We start from the raw sequence: 16,004 nt of genomic DNA on the forward strand, positions 1-16,004 counted from the left end.
TAATATATTTATAAAATATACATACATTTTAGACATTTTCAAATAAATCTTCATCATTATCTCCAAATGAAATTTATAGCAAGAATACTGAAGGAATGAAAGTCAGATAAACAAAAATTTCCCACAAAGTTCATTATCAGTGATACAGCTAAATTTCCTTTTAGTCATAAAATGATTATAAAAGCTAAATACTTTGCATAACTATCTGTTTAATGGCAAAAATTGCTAAATTTGTTCAATAGAAAAATACTGAAGGTCATTATATATCACTTATGTTAAATATTTGTCTATGGTTTGAGTGGCAAATGAGCTCCACATGACAGCTGAGTGTTGAAAAGGGTACTGCAAGCTCCCAGAGATGCATTCTTAGCATATGAAAATAAGGCAGGGACCCACACCACCTGATTTTCGTACTATTCCAATACATTCCATCCAAAATATCTATAATTCAAGCATTATGAAAGCATTTCAATGACTCAACCCTCAATTTGTTCATTCTGTCAATTTCTGTTGAATTTTCAATAGGATGGAGAAAGGTCAGAAACATGAATATGCTACCATCTGATTGGAAGACAGCTTTGGCTCATTTCTAGGCTAGGTTCATACAGTGCTAGTATATAATAATCTTTCTATGTACAATCTCAGTATATGTGCTGCCGAAGCGAGCACTCTATGTACAATCTCAAGGGGCGCAGCACTGGCTTCCTAAGGAACTTTCAACAGTTCCATCATTTGCACTGTTAGCACATCTCTAGGTTATTTTCCACTAACAGAGAACTGCAACCATGGGCACAGGGAAAGAGGGTGTCTTGGTTTTCAGAATTTCTGTGACATGAGTAAAGCAGACACTGAAGACCTAGAAGGTAAATAAAGCAATAATCGGTAGAACAATAGCTCTGTGGTCATCCATGATGAAACACACCAAGTATGGGCATCTCACTGGGATTTCCCAGTATTGTACCAATGTTAGTTAGCAACACCCTTTCTTCACTTCATGAAGAACAAAAAAGAATTCACCAAACACAATGTAGAATTCTATATATGCATGGAAATACAAGCATTTACCTGGTAGTTTATGCTAGGTTAACTCACTTGATTATATAAAATCTTTCAAACCTGCTCATTAACCAAAGCACAAAGATGAAATATTTTCAATTATCCCTACCACCATGAGAATACTTCTTCAAGAAGTAGACGTACCTATCATCAAAAATTTCAGTACTATGACAATGAAATATGTAGGGATAGGAACGTAGGAATTACCTTAATGGGTGAAATATTTATGGATATAGCATTTGTGGGTATCATTTTATAATTTTATGGATAGAGCCTATTGTATGCACATTTTGGTGAAAAGCTCGACAACGAGAATTTATTTTTAATATTTACATTAGGCTCTGTCATTTGGGGCAAAGAAGAGGAGTATGACAGGAGGCATACCAATTGTAGGGAACAGAGTGGCATGATAGGCACTAACTGCAGATAGTAGGGTCATGAGAATCCCAAAATAGGTAAAGTGGATTTGGAAAAAATTATTAATTTACTGCACATCAAAATGTGTATTCCAATTAAAAAGAGAGCGGCTCTTTTCATCAACATATGATATTAAACTCTTCCCTCTAGGTTTTCAGGATATTCTTCTTAAAGTTACTAACAGAGGATTACTAGGGTACAAAACACTTGTTTTACTGAGTGCTGCTGTTAAAGCAGCTGCCTGAGGCTAACCACACTCTTTGGAAGATTAAAACATAATAATTATGAACCATTTTTTGTTCGGTGTCAGATAACTTGAAGGTAGGAAACAAGGAAGAAAGAGCAGGTTATGTAGGAAGCATGGTTATGTGGGAGTAAAAATGAGTACCACTAAAGGACTTTTGTCTTTTTTTTTAGTCACTGGAAGGTAAAATTTCATTAATATGAAATAATCAATCTGGTACTATAAATATCACATGAATAAGGTGAATTTTAAAATAGAAATTATTATAAAGAAATGCCATTTGCCTTAAAAATAAACAGAATCTCTAATTTGAAGTTAAATCTTTTAGTACAATATTCTCAACTATTCTTCATAAAGGTGAATGTGTAATAATAGCAAGACTTTAGAATGGTACCAAATCTACTTTCAAAACTGTATTACAATATAAAAATCTGCTTTCAAATTAAATATTTGTTCAGCCTTTCTGAATAGTAATGTACTTAACCTATTATTGCACCTTTTTCCTTAATAGGTAAAATGCTTTGCCACGTATTTTATGCAAACAGCTTACAGGGGAGCTAAACTAAAAGCTCATTTTAACACTGGTCTGGTCATTATAAACATTGGGGTTAGTACAGCAAATATAATAAAGATTACTGTTTTGACTACCTAATATGTTAAACAGGGTTTCTCAGGGGAGAAGTAGGTCTAGGCTTCTGCTCTTCTTCTATCATGTCCAGCCATCCAACTTTTAATTATCTACTATCGCATGCCCTGTTTCCTCAATAAAGACAAGCTAAACCTGTATTTGCTCAGGACTGCCTGGTGAATTAGAATAACTTCAGAAATAAAAGTGCCTCATTGGGGGGGAATTTTAAACAGTTTTCAGGCTCACAGATTCAGCTGAGCTTGCAGCAACCTGAACAAACCCTAATTTTAGAAAACAGTATAGGAATTGCAAAACTATACTTTAACAAATGTTTTCTGTGCTCCTTCAGCAGAACAAAAGGGCAGGGACAGTTGATTTTTCCCTGGTCTTCTGTATGTCTTTTGTGCAGTTGATTATTTATAAAGAGCTAGAAGGTGAAGACGATGCATCATGTCATACAAAGACTTTAGCAAGCGCATCAGCTCCAGCACTGGCGATATAGCATTTAGATGGGTGGAAAGCTACATCATGAATTGATTCTTCAAATTTTTTCCGATGAGCCGTGAACTCTTGGATACATGTCTTACTTTCTAGATTCCATAAACGTATTGAACAGTCATGACCTATAACAAAAGAAATTGAAAGGAACAATTATATTAACATGAAAATGACAAGGACAAATACATAATCCATAGTTAATGTACTTACTTCCAGACATCAAGTAGAGGCCATTGGGATCAACTGCTAAACTTGTAACGGCTTCTAGGTGGGCTACCATTGAGTGGATCAGTTTGCCTTTGGAAAAAGAGATTACTTTTAAGGATGATTTTCCTCATTTTGAATATATGCCAGCTATCATGTTACACTGATTGCTTCAGTCATCTCTATATCCTCACTGTATCAGAAACTGTCTCCAGCAGGTAAAACAAAATATAATCATATATCTCTACTGCCAACATGTTTCTCCTTTCTCCTCATATACTGCAATATTGGTATTTGAATAAATTTTTCATTATAACCCTAGTGATGACTGTGGTTCTCTGGTCTAAATGTAACATTTACTCATCATTAGACAGGCCAATATGATTTTATATTGTATAACGAGGATCAGTCTTAGCACCCTGGAATGGAATGAACTGAAACTGAGCCAGAAGAGTATCAGTTTATCAGTGCCTACTCCCTGACTATCAAGCCACGAACAGATACAATTAGGCTACTTTTTGCAAGGAATTTTTTGATTTTGCTTCATCAAAAATGAATTCTTAATACATTTTTACCTGTATTGTTATCATAGAATTTGATGTGTCTATCCTCATGAGCAGTGATACTGATCGGAAGAGTGGGATGACTGATGACTCTATTTATTTGGCAGGAGGAGCTAGACACTAAAAAGGAAAAATTAAAAAGCAGTAAAAATTAATCCAAGCTATTTTTTCACATGCAGAACAGAATACTCACCTAAAAGGATGAAAATGCAAGTAATGTGACTTTAGTTTGCTTTAAATTCATCTATTCTCCCATTCTTTCCATAATTTCAATGTTAGGAAATGAGAACTGCCCAAGCTACACCATGCTGACATATCTAGAGGTATGTAAGAATTAGAACTTTATTTTCTGCTACCTACTAAGGCTTAGCCTAGTCCCAATGACATTTTTCACTCAATAGTTGATATTTTTGCTACTTTAATAAAATGCTATCATCATTTGCATGTAGATAATCTTCATGTTTAAATCTCAGCTCTCTGGGCGTGGTGGTGCACACCCATAATACCAGCACTCAGGAGGAAGAAGCAGGAGGATCGCTTTGGGACCAGCCTGGGCTACACAGTGAGTTCCAGGTCAGTCTCAACTATATAGTGAGACCCTGTCTCAAAGAACCCCCAAAAATCAATCATTATGAGCTCATTTTACATACTTGAGTTTTATATGTAAAACTATATATAATCACATAGTTGAACTACATATAATTATATAGTTGTCATCTAATATAAAATGACCAGGGCCAGGGATTGAGCTCAGTGGTTCCAGCACCTGCATCACAAGCCCAAGGGCCCAAGTTCAATCTCTGGGACCACCCCCCAAAAATCTAAATATAAACTGACCAAAGAAAGCATCTTAACCTTTAAATTTTCTCTTCTTCATTCTTCCTCATGATAACAGAAATGATCATCCTCTGTCAGTCTACCAAGTTTGGAATTTTAAAATAGCACCTTAATAGCATTTTTTGTGCACTCTTTTAAGAGTGTTCAAAGAGATTTTATAATAGAGTGAACCATGAACCAGAACCTATCCTAACTTCTAAGTCTAATGCAACTAAATGGCTTAGCAAATCAGATAACTGTTAAAACTTATTCACAGCTATCACAAGTTTCTCTGGAAGCCTTTTATTAAGAGAGAATCAATAAGAACTTAAGTTTAGTGGGTTAAGAAATTTTTATAAGACAAAGAGAAAAATCCACATAAAGATAACACTTATTTAAGAAAATTTTAAAAAATCATTATGTCCCTCCCTAGGGAGAGGAAAGGATATCCTGCAAATAGAAGACATTATTGAGACAAGTGGCAAAATGTGAATATGAACAGTAACTCAGAAAAACAATACTGCAGCAATGTTAAATTTTCTCATTTTTATCATTTTAATATGCCGTAACAGAAAATGTCCTGTTCTTAGTATATCTAAAAGATACAGGGAAACAGGGGCATTATGTCTCTCAAGTGGCTCCGAATTATATCATATACAGAGAGTGAAAAAGTACATGTGGCAAATGTTAAAAACTAGTGAAGATGGGTGGAAGGGTAGCCAGGAGTTCTTGTATTATTTGCAACCTTTCTTTGTACTATTCTGCAAGTTTAAAATTATTTTACAATAGTTTAAAAAATTAAATCCTGCAATAGGAATTATAAATTTACATTCACACAACAGAAAATATTGCTAAAAATAGCCTAATCTTATTGGATTTTCATGGTGTTCCTATGTGGTTCTTAAAAACTGAAGATATTCTAATGGCAGGTGGTCACCCAGCCTGTTATCTAAATATAGAAAAAAAAATCACTTGACTACATGGCCTAGTCTGCCAGTTCTACTCGATGTGGATAATTTTAAAGAGGTATTTAGCTGTTCAGTTTCAAAATTCAGACTATATATTTTTTTCTCCAGAGATAGCATGTCATTAAGTTATATATTTTGTAATGTTTAGCACGAGAACAAAATAATAAAAAAGAAACATGTTAAGTGACATATATGCTCTGAGAATAGCTTCAATTACTAGAGCTAGAAATGAATACTGTAGAAATCAACTCATGGAAGGAAGCAAAAGAAACTTCTTACATAGAAATCCTGTTAAGAAAGTTTCTCTACTTTAAGGTAAATCAGAGAAGTAGGAAAAATACATAGAACACTAGAAATAAATTGGAGGCCTAGCTGTTTTAACAATGAATTCCAAAACAATCCTCCAAATAGCTGTGACTTAGAAATGATTACCTTTTCAGGGGTTCACAAGTATTAAATACCTTTTTGCCTTTATGAGAAGAAGGGTAATCTATTATAACAACAAACACCTCTTAAATGAACATTTAAAACTCCATGTGAAACTCACTTTCTCCCTGATGTGTGCTTGGTTTGAACCTAAAAACAAAACATACCTGAAACCCTGCTGAATTTCCAAGTATAACAATATAGGGCCACGGATTTAGCTCAGTGGTGCCACCACCTGACTACTAAGCGCAAGGACCCAAATTCAATAACCAGTACCAAAACAAAACAAAACAAAAAAATAAAGGAATGCAAAGTATGACAATAATATACTCTAATAGCAAAAGGATAGGCCAGAGTAGAATGGAATAAAAGATGGCATTATAATGAAAAACAATTATATTTTAGTCCAATAATGCTGCTTAAAAACATTCCTTGCAGTTTTTTTGAAAATGTTTCCAAAGCCAAAAAGTCTCACTACTCTATGAATACACCTCTGAGAGAAAAAAATGGAATCACCTAGTTCAATTTACCTATCTTATGCACCAAACTTTATAACAAACTTATAGTAGTCATTGAAAATCAACGTTTAAGAAATTCAAAGTGGCTACTCTCTGAAAATACTTTTAAAAATGCTCACACCTTTCCCAATTTCATACCGCTTTTTAAATTTTACTACTGTAGTTAAGATCATATATTCAAATGTGATTTTATTTACTAAAACTCTAAAAACTCGTATTTCTTGGCTAAAATTTTCGCTTTTTCTAATTCCATAATCTCAATTTTTATTGTCCTGTTTTTATCTTTTATATCCAAATAGTTCAAAGTTCTATTCACACCAACTTCTCCACATAAATACTAGAGAATATCAGAAGAAAGCAAGGAATAACAGATTAGTAAAAGAAAATGAAAGCCAAAAATAGGATGAGTGAAATTTCTAAAAGGAGGGGCCAGGGATTTAGCTCAGCGGTTCAGTGGCCTGCCTTGCAAGCGCAAGGACCCGAGTTCAATCCATGGTACCACAAAAAAGAAATTTCTAAAAGGAAAACAGGCGATAGGAGGCAGGGGAGAAAGAGAAAGATAAGCAAACAACTATGTGAATACATGCTTGCACATGTACATCTTCACACACAAACTAAACCCATGTAATTATTTTTAAAACTAATTCTCAAATTACAACAGTATATGTGTGCACAGTTTTATCAAGTACAATCTAAAATGCGTGCTTGGATTATGACTAACGACAGAAAGCAAATCACTTACAAAAAAGCCAAAACCCAAAAAGATCTGTAATATTTTCCTTATAACTGATAAACAATTATTTCCTGACTTTCTAAATCTAATTGATGGGTGTGGTGGCACTACAAAGGGAGAACCTGCCTCAAACTGTGCCCGCCCCCCGCAAAGAAGTTACAGGTTTAAAATTCTGAAAGCCATGTGATTCATATTCAAATCAGTATCAAGCTGTATCCAGTTAAATTAATATAAAATTTATTAACAATGAAATAATAAAAATAGATTTTATTTTCTATTTAGAATAAATACTGCCTTCTTCAAACAGAATTGAAAATTATCACTTGGCATAAAATTAAACTTCACAGATCTGCGGAATACTCAAACGCTTTTTTTTTGGTTTTTTGAGGCAGGGTCTCACTATGTAGTTCAGACCGCTCTGGAACTCACTGTGTAGCCCAGGCTGGCCTTGAACTCACAGCGATCCTCCTGCCTCAGCCTCCCAAGTGCTGGGATTACAAGTGTGCGCCACCATGCCTGGCTCAAATGCTAATTTTTTTTTTTTTTTTTGCAGACCAGAGATAGAACTCAGGACCTTGTGCTTGCCAGACAGGTGCGATGCCACTGAGCTAAATCCCCAGCCCTTCCAATGCTATTTTAAATCCATTATAGTTATAAATGTACATAAACTTAACTCACTCTTAATCTGTTGTAAATCCTTATATTCCTTTACGTAATGTGTTCTGAGATTTAAAAGGCACAATATTTTATGGATAGTAGTTGTAATTCTGATTACATTAAAAGCTGATCCAAACACAGACACTGAAAATTGGTATACATACTTGAATCGAGATTGGATTCTAAAGTGAGAATGCGCTGCTGTGTTTCCATATTAAAGATGCTCGTGTATCCTTTGCTGAATGATGCTACCATATGGCTTGGGTCACTGCTCACTAGATCCACAGAGGCAGGAATTCCCAATTCTACAAGAGTCAGAACATATTCAGAGAACAGCAGTGAAACGGTCTACTTGAAAATGTGATCAGAATACAGCAGAAAAAATAAAATGGCATGATTTCTTTAAAAGTAAAGTTTACCATTTGAACAAGAATCAGTTCATAATCATTCACTAAAGATTTCTGGTAATATTTAGCCTTATTCTATTTTACTATCCTTACTTGTTTAGCCTATCTTCTGTTATTCTACTAGTATATTCGCAGAGTGCAAACTTTTATTCTAATAGCAAATAGAAAATAAATATGGACTACAAATTTTGCCAGCTGCTACCTTAAGTGGGGCTTAGAGTGGTGTAATGGAAATTCTCCACTTAAAAAAAATTCACGCCAGGCATTTATTTAGCTCAGTGGTGCCACTGCCTGCCTCACAAATTCAAGCACCTGAATTCAATCCCTAGTACCAAAAAAAAAAAAAAAAAAAAAAAAAATATTCAAGCCGGGCATGTTGGCACTCATCTAGAATCCCAACACTTGGGAGACTGAGGCAAGAGGATCGCTGTGAGTTAGAGGACAACAATCTGGGCTACATACTGAATTCAAGGCCAGGCTGAACTACAAAGTGAGACCCTGTCATCAGCTCTCCCCACAAAAACCATCTTGGGTTGGGAATGTGACTCAGTGGCAGAGAACCCTGGCTGAGCATGTGTGAAACCTTAGGTTTAATCCCCAGCACCACAAAAAAAAAAAAAAAAAAAAAAAAAAAAAAAAATCATGATATTAGAACTCTGTCATTAAACTTACAGAATTTTAAAAAGTAAATTTTAAATTGTTAAAATCACGTAAATACTAAATGCAAACAACTTATTAAAGTCTAAAGACAAATTATAATAACTCAGCAAAAAAAAAAGGTTTCTTTGGGGGGGTACCAGGAATTGAACTCAGGACCTTGTTGTGCCTGCAAGGCAGGTGCAGCACCACTGAGCTAAATCCCCGGCCCCAAAAAGGTATTTTTATTTACTATCTAGAATAGTGAACAGAGCTTATTTATAAACATAATAAAGAGAATAATATATAAAATGAATATAATAATCTGACTTTTATTTGGCTCAATATCTAACTAAAGCAAGCTAATAGTTTAAAAATGTGTGTAGTGCAAAAGGTAAATGGCCAATAAGAAAAAAAAAAAAAAAACAAGAAAAAAGAAAAAGCCAGGCAGGTGGTGCATGCCTGTAATCCCAGCACTCGGGAGGCTGAGGCAGGAGGATCGCTGTGAGTTCGAGACCAGCCTGGGCTACAAGGGCATTCCAGGTTAGCCTCAACTACATAGTGAGACCCTCTCTCAAAAAACAAAACAAAACAAAAACAAAAACAGTGCTCAACATAATTAGCCATCAAAGAAAAGCAAAACTTAAAACTAAAATGAAATAATACTACACATCCACAATGGCTAAAATTAAATAAAATGACAACACCTTACTGATACTGGTAAGCATAGAGAGCAAATGGAACTCTCACACACTGCAGTTAATTGTACACAGTGCCATAACCACTTAGGAAATAGCAACTTTCTTCGTAACAGCTCAAAACTGGAAAAACTCCAGGATCTTTAAGGATCTTTATTGAGAGGTAAATTAATGGATAAATTATGGCTTAATAAACTAGTATTAAATAATAAATAGAAATAAACTGACAATAATTTGCAGAAACATTATAATAAGTAAAAAGCCAGACACAAAAGAGTACATACTATATTATTTCATTTGTATGACATTTTAGAAGAGATAAACTAATCTATCGTAAAAGAAATCACAAGTGTATGTACCTCTGGTTGGAGAAGAGAGGACCTGGATGGAAAGGGCAAAAAGGAGCTCTGGGAGGTTGAAAAAAATGTTCTGTGAGTTACAGGGTTACACTCATTTATCAGTGAAATTTTTCCTAACACCTGTTTTTTTCCTTGTATATAAATTACATCCCAATTTTTCAAAATACAAAATCTGTTTTCTTACCAAGTACTGTGCTTTTAAGAATTACATGTAAGTGAAAAGAATCATACCACAGCAGTATATATGCACTCATGTTTATAGCGGCACAGTTCATAATAGCTCCAACTTGGAAACAGCCCAAATGCCATCAACTGGAGACTGGACAAAGAAGATGTGGTTTTTCTATAAAATGGAGTACTACTCAGCCACAAAGAATGAGAAACTAGAGACATTTATAGCTAAATGGATGCACAATGAGGCCATACTCTTAAGTGAAATAAATGGGACACACTTGAGTAAATACCGAATAGTTTCTCTGGTGTGAAAAACTAAATAAGGTTCAAATAGTAAAATTGAGAGGGTGAAAGAGGAAGAAAATGGCTAAAGGGGAAGTGGGATGAGGAGGGGAAAGGAAATAAGGTAAAATAAATAATGTGAAAAAATGGAAACAAAGTCTTTGTAAATAGGGAAGGGTGAAGGGGGTAAAGGGATGGCAGTGGTATTGGGAAAAAACAAGAACCAAGATATATCATGTAAAGGTACAAGAGCCCAATGATAACTGTAACTGTACTGTTTGCTTTGAATGTACCGATAAACTTAATGGGGGGGGGAAGGAATTACACCTAAGTTGAGAATTCAAACAAGTATACTTTCATTCCTTTAAAAATAAAACCTTCAAATTAAATTTAAATAGCAAGAGTTCATAGAATCATTTGATTTTAGAATGAGATATTTAATAACAGATTCAGCAAAATAAAATTTTAAACTATGTACCTTGATTATCATTAAATACAGTTAGTGCAGGAGCAACCTCAGTTGTTTTCCATAAACGAAGAGTGCCATCTGCTGAGCAGGACAATAAACGCTGATGTGCTGCACTGTAAGCCAGACCCCAAACTGCATCTGTGTGGCCTAGCAGAGGGCCTCTTAGAACAGAAGGATCTATATGACAGCGCAAAAATGCAAAATTAGGAGAAAAAAAATCATAAAGATACTCAGGTTCAAGAGAAGGTAAAACACATAAACAAAGCACATGATAACAGTATAAAAATATGATCTAGTTTATATTATTCTTTTGAAGTGCAGTAATTCAAAACAGAATTTAGAGCCAGGGATTTTAGCTCAGTGGTTCCACCGCCTGCCTTGCAAGCGCAAGGTCCTGAGTTCAATACCCATACCAAAAAAAAAAAAAGAAAGAAAACCACAGATTTAGAAACATACCAATGTAGAGTCTAAATTTTTAAAAATAAAAAGCACATATTTGTCTTCCTTGCTTCCTTTTATCCTTCCATTTATCTAGATTTTATCAAAGTAGGTTGATACAAATAATTTGAATTTATTCTACCTTTGTAGAAATCACAACTCCCTGCTCTCTGGAAAGCAAACAAAGGTCCTTCCCTCCTCTGAATTTTTTTTTTTTTTTTTTTTAATACTGGGGGGTCAAACTCAGGACCTTGTGCTTGTAAGGCAGGCGGCAGAACAACTGAGTTAAACCCCAGGCCCTCCTCCTCTGAATTTCATCAGCACTTGGACTGCTACTTGTCCTACTGTACAATGAATGGCAGTTATTCCTGGGAGTACTCAAGGAGCATGACCTTTATAGCAGACAGGAACTGAAACCAACAGGAATCTCCAAATTCTCACACAGCAGCACCTGAGATGTGATGATGTGTATATTGGACAGGTAGAGGGTTACTATGCAGTTTCATGACAACAGTCAAATTGGAAGCTTTACTGATCTTCACAAAGATTCTATGAAGTGGTGATTTCAAGATGGCATACAGGTTTTAAGTCCAGAAATGCCAATGGTGTTATATGTCTTACATCCTCAAGAATACCATAAAACATTTATTGAAGATACACTGTGTCATACACTATGATCGATACTGGTGCCACACAGATGATTAAGACACAGTCCTACCCCTGTTCTCAAAACACAACATTAGAAGTACAGGGCTGGGGATTTAGCTCAGTGGCACTGCACCTGCCTCGCAAGCGCAAGGTCCTGAGTTCAAACACTGCTACCGAGGGGACAGGGGTGGGGTGGGGAAGAAGTACAGTAATAGTGACAAATACTAATTACCTGGGAAAGAAAATGGGATGAATGAAAACTTCTGAAAGACAGTGGCACCTACAGTATACAGATGTCAATAAAAACAGAATAAAGGGAAGGTATATGCCTGGCAAGGAACAACATCTACAAAATTACAAAAGAAAAAGTAGCCTGATACTGCAAGAAAATTTATGAGAAATTTATTATTGCTAGAGTGTGGCATTTGTGGTAGGGAAAGAATGAGATGAGGACAGCTAATTTATGACAGGATTTCTATAACACATAAAGAAACTTGGAGTCTATCCTGGAAACTATTAAGATATTCAGTTAAGAATTCCCCAGGAGCAGTAGGTAGGTCATTTAAGTATTTAATAAGGTAACCTTGGCATGGTATGGAAGACAAGAGAAACAAGATAAAGGCACTGCTTGTTAAAATGGAAGAATGATGATAAAGACCTAAGGTAAGGCAGTGGATCATGGGCCACAGCCGAAGGAGTAAGTTTAAGAAATGCCTAGGGAGTTATACTAAACAGCACTGGAGAATAAGCTGTGGATAGTTGTGTCACGACAAGGAATCAAGGAAAACTTAACATTTCTAGTTTGGGTTAGGTTAGTTTTCTAGTAGTGCCACCAAGTAAACAAGAAAAAAACACAGAACATGCTGGGATTTAAGGACAAGCAGACAACCATATTGAAATTTCCTAGAGACATTGTGGAGCTTAAAAGGATTTATCACTCAACAGCCCAGAAAGCCAGCCATGTAAGTCCATCAATCTTCCAAGGAATGCACACAACAAAGAATGAGTCTTTATAAGTGACACTGTTTAAGGCAAGAAACATAAAAGGACTCCACAAAAGAGAGAGCAGAGAAATCATCACAAACTGTGAAGACAATAAAAGACAAATTTCCAAAAGAATAGGACTCAATATTTTTTATTACAGTTGATTTATCTACTAAAAATAAGGACTTTAAAATATCCTTGAATTGGGCAATTTAGACAGTCACTGAAAATATTGTTAATTTTTATCTATCTATCTATTTGTCTGCCTGCCTGCCTTCCTGCCTGCCTGTCTGTCTGTCTGTCTATCTATCTATGTATCTATCTATCTATTTTGGTACCAAGAATGAAATTTAGATCTTGTGCTTGCGAGGCAGTCGGTGGGATCACTGAGCTAAATCCCCAGGCCTTGGTTAAATTTAAGTGATGCTCCTAGAAGTCATAATGCAGAAGAATGATCCAAGGGAAAGGACATGAAAGTCTTAGCCTAGTAATTATGTTTTCTACATAATTTCATCAAAGAAATACAGATGATGAGGAAAGAGACTCCACAGATGCTAGAGAGGGAAATGGAGTCAAGATACATGCCATTCACTCACCCAGAATTTACTTAGATGCTGAGGGGATGGAGAAAGAGCAGAGAGTATAAAGTGCTGGTGGTACACACCTGTAACCCCAGCACTCTGAGAGGCTGGGGCAACTTAGTAACTCGCAAGACCTTGTCTCAAAGTAAAATAAGAGGTGCTGGAGATGTGGCTCACTGTGAAGGCCTTGGGTTCAATCTCTAGCACTGTCGCCCCACAAAAAAAAAGTTGGGGAAAGTTTATTTCTTACACTTAACGTTTACTCAGTTTTAGTGGTAAAATCAATCTAAAGTGACAGTGAAATTAAAACAGGCTTTTATGACAAATATGATACATTACACCTTCTGGAATTTAACAGAAAGCCAAAACAGCCAATTCCTAAACAGTTTTCATAAGAGACCTTATGGTAACATTTAGTGATGGATCATAGTATGAATTTATGGCTTTTAACACTACTCACAAGACTAACAGGTACTTAATTCTTGATGCCTTTAAAATATTTTAGTTGGATGAGCTTTACTACTTATTACCCTATATATTCCTTAATGACTGATTAAGGGAACAATGTCAACATTCATTTTCCTTTAGTTTTCTGTCAAAAACAGTAATGAAAAATGATTGCAGATTAGTAATTTTGTATCACATGCCATATAAATGTCTAAAATAAGAAAACAATTGTCAATCAGGCCAGTATTTCTGATTAATAAGACTTCAGGGGACTGGGAAATGTTTTCTAAAGAAGAATATGTTTTCCTTTCTGTCAAAGAGATTCGTAATAGAAGTTCTTTTTAATTAAATAGATATTCTTCTTTTTTACATATTTAGACTCAAAAACACCTGATTTATCCTTTATGTAATGTGCACTCATGTGTAAAGAGAAGATACTTTATTCTTTCAGAGCTCTGAGAAAGCACGCACCGTAAGAGTCATAGGGATCGATGTTGGGGTTAGTGGTGTTCCAGCCCTGGATGAGTCCGTCAGTACCACCACTGAAACACTGCTCACCACTGCTGCTCATTACCACACAGAGCACTGGACCTCTGGGATAAGAAATAAACAGCTAAGTAAGTAAACCGCTAGTCTCAAAAATCAACCCTACAACATGATTTGCTAAAAATAAGAATGCTTAATTACTCAATGGTTTTCTATTTTTCTGTTTTTACAATGAATAAAACATTATCAAAATACTGTTCGTTTTTCTTTCTCTGATAAAACCAGAGGTTGGTAAACTATGGCCTCCAGGCCAAATGCAACCAGTAGTCTGTTTTTGCAGTTACAAATGGTTTTTGTTTTTAAAGGGTTCTGACATAAAAAACAAGAATATGTTACAGAAGGACTTGGGTTCAACCCCAGGACCAAAACCAAAATACCACACAATATAACACAATGCAAATCAAAAATATGCAACAGAATGTACATAGCCTAAAAAACATTATCTGACCATTTATACAAAAGTATGCCAATCTCTGTGCTAAATCAAATGAACAAACAGGTCCCATATGTGTGTGTGTGTGTGTGTGTGTTTGTGTGTGTGTATCACAATAAAGATCTCCTTAGGCGGTACTAGGGACAGAACCCAGGGCCTCACGTGTTCTGGGCAAGCACCCTACCACTCACTTAAGATTTGGTCTCTGAACATTTCTATGTATGTTACATTTAACCGAAAAAAACAAATTTAACTATCTCAACTTTATTTCTAAAATATATAGACACGCCCCATTCAAACATCATAAAAGTAAAGACTTTCAGCAAAGATCCCCAACTTGGTCCCCAATTTTTTTTAGCATATTACCTGTTAGTTCCCTCTATAATCACCAAAAAACACTATTAAGTATAAGAAACACATAACAAAATACACAAGTGAAAGGAAAGAAAATCAAATATCCCAATCAGATCATTTTTACAATCATGTTGGTTTAAAACAAAGAAAAGCCACACACTTACTTATGAGCCCTGAATGTATAGATGGGCTCAACATCAAGAGAAGTACTCCTAAAACAAAAGACAAGGTTCACATTATCAGTAGTAAATAGAAGAAATGTGTTATAACAACTACTTTTAGAAGTATGGACACTATGGTAGTAAACAATTCTCAACTACAGTATACATAAGAAAGCTCACCCAACTCCAATAACATTTCCAACATGTCAAGAAACTAGCTTCTTTTTCAGTAATAATAGCTAGTCACAATGCTTTTAGCTGTGACACAATCTATTTGACTAAAAAAGAAAACATGGGCTTTGAAGGGATAAATCTCTGAATTCAATTTCCACTTCTGTCATTAACTAGCTAACTTTACCTAAGTTAGTCTATGACAACTTCAGATTCCTTCACTTTCAAAATAAAGGAGAAAAATGGAGATAGGAAATAAATACTATGAAATTAAATGAGATTCTACAATTTTAAAAACAGCCTATAGGACAGAACCATGCAAATAGGATTTCAACAAATGGTATTTAATTTCCTAGTCTTTTCATGAAGGCTAATATGCCTATCCTTAATACTGAGCAAAAGCCAGGCTTGGTGGCGCAGGCCTGTAATCCCAGCATTCGGGAGGCTGAGGCAGGAGGATTGCTGTGAGTTCAAAACCAGTCTGAGAT

General features: G+C 35.3%; 1 protein-coding gene across 3 annotated transcripts in view; it reads right to left on the bottom strand.

Annotated features, from left to right (window-relative positions):
• Window positions 1-78: 78 nt before the first annotated feature.
• Strn (striatin) overlaps window positions 79-16,004 on the bottom strand; it is a 64,491-nt gene continuing 48,565 nt past the window's right edge. For 2 of the 3 annotated variants that reach the window (XM_033763525.1, XM_033763522.1), the window contains exons 12-18: window positions 15,349-15,396; window positions 14,323-14,444; window positions 10,763-10,930; window positions 7,893-8,033; window positions 3,623-3,730; window positions 3,054-3,140; window positions 79-2,968 (exon numbers count right to left, since the gene is read on the bottom strand). In XM_033763525.1, the coding sequence (XP_033619416.1) occupies window positions 2,799-2,968; window positions 3,054-3,140; window positions 3,623-3,730; window positions 7,893-8,033; window positions 10,763-10,930; window positions 14,323-14,444; window positions 15,349-15,396 (844 nt within the window). In that variant the 3' untranslated portion in view covers window positions 79-2,798. The remainder of the gene's footprint in view (window positions 2,969-3,053; window positions 3,141-3,622; window positions 3,731-7,892; window positions 8,034-10,762; window positions 10,931-14,322; window positions 14,445-15,348; window positions 15,397-16,004) is intronic. The other variant, XM_033763533.1, reaches the window with a different exon arrangement.

Source organism: Fukomys damarensis, unplaced genomic scaffold (assembly GCF_012274545.1).
Source record: "Fukomys damarensis isolate Sample0158 unplaced genomic scaffold, DMR_v1.0_HiC HiC_scaffold_2, whole genome shotgun sequence".
Classification (NCBI taxonomy): Eukaryota; Metazoa; Chordata; class Mammalia; order Rodentia; family Bathyergidae; genus Fukomys; species Fukomys damarensis.